This window comes from Rattus norvegicus, chromosome 3 (assembly GCF_036323735.1).
Source record: "Rattus norvegicus strain BN/NHsdMcwi chromosome 3, GRCr8, whole genome shotgun sequence".
Taxonomy (NCBI): domain Eukaryota; kingdom Metazoa; phylum Chordata; class Mammalia; order Rodentia; family Muridae; genus Rattus; species Rattus norvegicus.
The window spans coordinates 173,635,812-173,641,811 of NC_086021.1; the positions used below are offsets into that span (position 1 = coordinate 173,635,812).

Sequence of the window (6,000 nt, forward strand, 5' to 3'; positions counted from 1 at the left end):
ACGGCAGACCGGGCCCCCGCAGCACCGGAACGTGGGGTGCCCTCCTCCGCCTGCCCGGACTTCGCCCACGCGGCAGTCCCCTTTTAGGGAATTCTTTGCCTCTTGCCTCCTCCGGCGCGGGTGGGGCCGGGGCAGAGGGCGTTCGTTCTCCATTTCCCTGGTCCTGCCCGGGTGTCAACCTCCTATCTCCAAATCCCTACTCTTCCCAGTCCCTATGGTCGTGTAAACAACTACCTAGCTCTGGGAATTGGCTCCGCAGCCCCTCAGAGCCATCCCTTCAACCTGGTAAGACCACAATGTCAGGGGGAAGGGAGTGGAGAGAGGAGTCCGGGTGGTCCCGGGTCATCTGCAGCTCCCTCACGAGTTCACCTCCCTTCTCCGCAGCTCCGCAGACCGCCCCTGGGGCCCTGGGTATTTTTAGCGTTGTGACCTGGGCGGCAGCTCTAAGAGCCTTTCTCTGGAGTCAGCGTCAGCGTCTCCCTTCTCCTTGGCCAGCCGGCAGCCACATCAGCTCCAAGCACTGACTTGGCCCTGCCTGGCTCATTAGTTTCGGGTCCCTCCTGAGCTACCCAAGTACTCGAAGACCTGACCAAGAGCTGAGATACACTGTGGCCAGATGAGGTTTCTTGGAGGATGACAATTTGGTCCTCACCCTGGAGATTACCCTGCTCCTGGTGATGGACGGGTTCAGAGTACTATACCACGAATGGGAATGTATGCACAGGGCTGGCCCTAGAGCTCTGGTGTTCTGCAAAACTCAGTGTTGGGAGTCTAGACACCTGGTTTGAACTATACCCAGCCCCCACCCTTCTAGTTAGTACCTGCTAGCTTGAGAAATAAGCCAGACAGATGTGTGAGAGGAGGGGACAGCTCTGAGAGTTCAGAGGACAGATGCTCAATTCTCTATAAACAGTCCTCCTTCACAAAGTATTGTCAGATAGTGTGTGAGGTAGATAGGGTGATACCTTCGGTGGAAACCCTGGGACCAGAAAGAGGCAGGGAAAGTCAGGAAGTTAGGTCTTCGCCCTCAGAGAAAGGGTTTGGAGGTAATGAGGATTGTGGTGTTGGTGTGTGTGTGTGTGTGTGTGTGTGTGTGTGTGTGTAGTCTTTCTTTGGGCTTTGTAAGGGGCGGGAAGAACCAGAGCTATAGCGCCCGGCACTTTACTGTCTGTCTCACTCTGTTCTTCCCTGGCCTTTTTTTTTTTTTTTTTTTTTTTTTTTTGGTTCTTTTTTTTTTGGAGCTGGGGACCGAACCCAGGGCCTTGCGCTTCCTAAGCAAGCGCTCTACCACTGAGCTAAATCCCCAACCCCTTCCCTGGCCTTCTGAGGGGAGCTGGGTCCATGAAATGGCCAGCCCCTCCCGTCTCTCAGCAGGGCATGTAGGCAGTTAGCCAGCATTGACAGCCTTCATGAACGGCAGGCTCTTGTGGTGTCTGGAACTGACATCCCCATTGTGGAACCAGGGCCAGCCCTGCCTCTATCTGAGTCTTGACGTTTGTAGGACGAGTCTTATTTCACAAAGATTAAGAGGCTGCTGAGGTCAGAGCCGTCCAGACTGGAAGCGAAGGCTGTGTTGCTGGGATGCCAGCTGCCGAGGGGCTGCTTAAGCCTTGGCCCCCACTACTTTCTGTTTCAGCCCCACTTCTGTGCGTGTCTTACTCCATTACCCCCAGGGGCTGACATGGACCCAAATCCACGAGCAGCCCTGGAGCGGCAGCAGCTGCGTCTCAGGGAGCGGCAGAAGTTCTTCGAGGACATTTTACAGCCAGAGACAGAGTTTGTTTTCCCCCTATCCCATCTGCATCTCGAGTCACAAAGACGTAAGTTTCAAGTTCTGAGGAAGAATTGGGGTAGATTGGGGAAGATGTTCTTGTGGCTCTCAGATCTTGGGGGCCAGCTCCCTTCCTGTTTTTGTGCCCCAATAAACTTTGAAATTGTGATCTCACAGCTAAGTCTGATCATGCTCTCGAACGCAGCCCAGTCTGTGCTCTACTTCTCCCGATGTACAGCCCCCATAGGTAGCATCTCCTCGATGGAAGTGAATGTGGACACACTGGAGCAGGTGGAATTTATTGACCTTGCGGATCAGGATGGAGCAGATGTGTTCTTACCTTGTGAGGATTCTCCTCCAACTCCCCAGAGGTCTGGTACGTCCCTTTGCTTTGGGGACCGGGGTACCATTTGGCCAGAGCTGGGTGTTTGGGCCAGAAATGAGGCTGTAGGTCAGAACCAGGGAAGAATCTGAAGTAGAAGTTGGAAGTAAGTGTTTCTGCTAGAGAAGCAGCTGGCTGCTCTGCCTTAGGGAAGTTGACTCTCAGGGGGAACTGAGGTATGGATTCTTCACCCAAAGTTCTACAAAGGCTAGCTATTTTATTAAATTTTTACATTTGTGGAAGTAACATAATTATTATCAGATTTTGGGGTGTTTTTTTCCTTTTGGTTTGTTTGTTTTTCAAGATAGAATTTCTCTGTGTAGCCCTGGCTGTTCACGAACTCATGGAGAGCCACCTGCCTCTGCCTCCCAGCATGTTGGGGTTAAAGATGGCCATCACCATGCATGGCTATAATATTAATTATTTTAATAATGTATCTATTTTTTATTTTATGTGCATTGGTAGTCTGCCTGCATGTATGTCTGTTTGAGGGTGTTGGATCTTGGATTTACAGATAGTTATGAGCTGCCATGTGGGTGCTGGGATTTGAACCCAGGTCCTTGGAAGAGCAGATATTGCTCTTAACTGCTGACCCATCACTCCAAACCCTATAATGTTAAATTTTACTGAATAATTTACTAGGTTCTTAATACTGTGCTAAAGTACTTTACCTGTTTTCTCTCGACCCTAATGTGTCAGGGTAGGGAAAAGGCTCTTCATTTCATAAAGAAGGAAGCTAGGGGCTAGGAATGCGTTCACAAGCACAGTTTACACAATATGCTTGCCTGGCAAGCACTCTTGAGTTTGATTTTAGCACTGAAAGAAAAAAGAAATAAAAGAAAATTAGGCTCAGGAAGTTCAGTCACATAGGCAGGAAGTAGAAAGCTGATATTCAAACCCTCTGCCTCGCTCCAGACCCTGTATGCTTACCCTGTGAAACTCACATTTTTGTTATAAACTGCTATGGAGATCAGTAGCTCCTTCTGATAACAACCCTCAGGAAACAGAAGCAAAACAGATGATCACGAGTTTGAAGCCAGCTACAGAGCAAGACCCAGTCTGAAAAAAAACAAATGGCTCTAATTTCCTGATGGCCTCCCAGACATTTGATAACATCTTAGGATTTTACCCTAAAAACTTAGAAATGCAGGAAGAACAGTCCTCGGTAGGGAAAATGGCTTGCCTAAAGCTCTCCAGGAAGAAATGAGGTAGATCTTGAGCTCTCGAGTTGACTCCGGAACGTAAAATGTTGTATGATATGGAAGGGGCTGGAGGTCCTAATCTGGCTCCTCACTGACTGGGGAAGTAATTCTAGACAGGTTCCCTCCCGCCCTCTGTATGCTTTTCTGGCCAGTTCTCTGGCACTGTATGTAGTCCTGACCCGCTCATCTCCCTGTGCAGGAGTGGATGACCACCCAGAGGAGCTGAGCCTGCTGGTACCCACGTCAGACAGGACCACATCCCGGACCTCCTCCTTGTCCTCTGACTCCTCCAACCTGCGCAGTCCAAATCCAAGTGATGGGGGAGGAGACACTCCCTTGGCACAGTCTGACGAGGAGGATGGGGACGGTGGAGGGGCAGAACCTGGACCTTGCAGCTAGCAGAGGCCCCTTACAAACTGAGCGATCTGGCTGTTCTCCATGGAGAGGAGACCTTAGGTCCACCAGAGCACTCTGGAGAAGACCTGACACTTTACTTACATCAGCACCAAAGGGAGGGAAGGATGGTGGATGGTGTGCCTGAGAGTTAGCCTCCCCGCTTTACTGATAACGCTGTCCTGCTGCCACGCCCCCACAGTGCTTTCTTCTGAGATAGGACTTCCAAGTGAGACTCTCGAAGGTGAGGTGGGACAAGATGCCACTGTTTTCTTACTCCCCTCCTGCCCCCAAATGATCCTGTAGTCTCCCACTAGTCTCCTAAGCCAGTGTCTCTGAGGGAAAGTTCTGAGGAGTTCCACTTTGCAGTTATCCTGCCTCTATAAGTCCTTTCTGGGAACAGGATATGGTATAAATAATAAATAATACTGTACCACTCATTTCACTTCATTCTTCATATTGCAAAGATCCCAGCCCCGCTGTCATTAACTAACTAGTACCATACATATCTCCATCACTCATTTACTCCATTTTGTCAAGAAGTACTTAGGAATTTCATGTCTCTGTAAGGCATTTGGAATAGAGTTCTGAGTAGGATGAAGTACTTTCCTGTTTTCAGAGCTTACTGTCTGGTGGAGAAAATCAGGTAAATATCATTCCCAGTATAGTAAGTAGCATGATCTAGTCGTCTGATATCAGGAAACAAAATTGACAAGATGGTTTCTTAAGCAGAGATCTGAAGCACACGAGTAGCCAAGGAAGGCAGAGGCAGAAGGATCCCATTGGGGAGAAGCTGCTGCCCTAGAACGCTAACTGGAGAGGCTGGGCTGGGTGTGGGGGCTCACGCCTTAACCTCCGCACTTCAGAAGTGGAAGCAGGGGGACAGCTTTGGCTTCGTAGCACATTTGAGGCCAGTCTAGGTTTCATGAGACTGTCTCAAAAATAAAATAAGCCCCAAAAAAAAGAAGGCAGGAGGAGAAGAAGGAAGAAGAGGAGAAGGAGAAGGAAGAGCACAAGAAGAAAGTGGCTAAGGAAGCTAAAACACACCTGGTTTGCTACATTGTTAGATTTGAAAATATACAGGGAGAGGTAAGCTTAATGAAGGTCAGGTTGTGAAATGCTTTGAAGCCTGTATTAGGTTTCAGTTTGACAGCTAGTAAAAGATTATGACTTAAGATACAAATTTATCCTCCTTGTACCCAAGAAGCCAAAAATACAGGGCTCCTTGGGGAAGGTCCACAGTAGCCGAGCACATGCTGCTTTCTTGTTGTTTTCCTCAGCTAACCACAGTATGTAAGGTCCATTCTCGCCCGTGTCTCAAGTTTAGCATTAGCCAGAATGGCATTGAAAATGGCAGGAAACAAGATGCCGTGGAAAATGGGCCAAAAGGGCACAGCCTGGGGTCTATTCTTACCTTGAAGCTCTAACAGTGGTGCTCACTTACATTTCATTGCCCAGAATCTTTTTTTATTTCTCTTGAGTCCTTTTTTTTTTTTTTATTAACTTGAGTATTTCTTATTTACATTTCGAGTGTTATTCCCTTTCCCGGTTTCCGGGCAAACATCCCCCTAATCCCTCCCCCTCCCCTTCTTTGTGGGTGTTACCCTCCCCACCCTCCCCCCATTGCCACCCTCCCCCCAACAATCTAGTTCACTGGGGGTTCAGTCTTAGCAGGACCCAGGGCTTCCCCTTCCACTGGTGCTCTTACTAGGCTATTCATTGCTACCTATGAGGTCAGAGTCCAGGGTCAGTCCATGTATAGTCTTTGGGTAGTCATTGCCCAGAATCTTATAAGAGAAAGCTTATAGACATTTTACAGACACGGTAACACAGCATTCTCAAGAGAGTACATTGTAGCTTTTGGAAAGACGATAACCCTTTAAGTCCCTGAATTGCCACCGCTGCACCAGGCCCAGTGTCACCTAACATCTTTCGGAAGCACAGAGTCTAGGGGGAGGCTGGGGTATCTCTTTTTCAGAGGCACTCTACTATCTTGACTGGTCAGGGTTTTGTTCCTATGGAGTAAGAGGAGAGTAGCCATTTAGCCGTGTACATGGTCGGAAGCCATGTTGAAAGGTTTGGACTTTCTTGAGAATAGTGAACACAAGTGGTTGTGTTAACCCCAGAGATGCAAGGAGAAAGACCACCAATCCAGATGACCACGACCAGATTAATTAAAGCAAGCTTTTTCTTCATGTACCCAGGCTGTCTCCCTAAAGGCAGGCTTCAAGAGATCAACAGTGGAAGTGGGG

At 48.8% G+C, this 6,000-nt stretch overlaps 2 protein-coding genes across 3 annotated transcripts in view; both read left to right on the forward strand.

The window, feature by feature from the left end:
- The window catches only part of Sys1 (Sys1 golgi trafficking protein), a 27,293-nt gene extending 25,480 nt beyond the window's left edge, over positions 1-1,813 (forward strand). The window contains exon 4 of the mRNA XM_063284553.1: positions 1,674-1,813. Coding sequence (XP_063140623.1) covers positions 1,674-1,680 — 7 coding nt within the window. The 3' untranslated portion in view covers positions 1,681-1,813. The remainder of the gene's footprint in view (positions 1-1,673) is intronic.
- Positions 1-4,188, forward strand: part of Dbndd2 (dysbindin domain containing 2) — a 5,449-nt gene extending 1,261 nt beyond the window's left edge. The window contains exons 2-4 of one of the 2 annotated variants that reach the window (XM_006235614.5): positions 1,637-1,820; positions 2,010-2,147; positions 3,555-4,188. In XM_006235614.5, coding sequence (XP_006235676.2) covers positions 1,637-1,820; positions 2,010-2,147; positions 3,555-3,754 — 522 coding nt within the window. In that variant the 3' untranslated portion in view covers positions 3,755-4,188. Of the gene's footprint in view, positions 1-1,428; positions 1,821-2,009; positions 2,148-3,554 lie in introns of those variants that run through there. The other variant, NM_001047111.2, reaches the window with a different exon arrangement.
- The last annotated feature ends 1,812 nt before the right edge of the window (positions 4,189-6,000 follow it).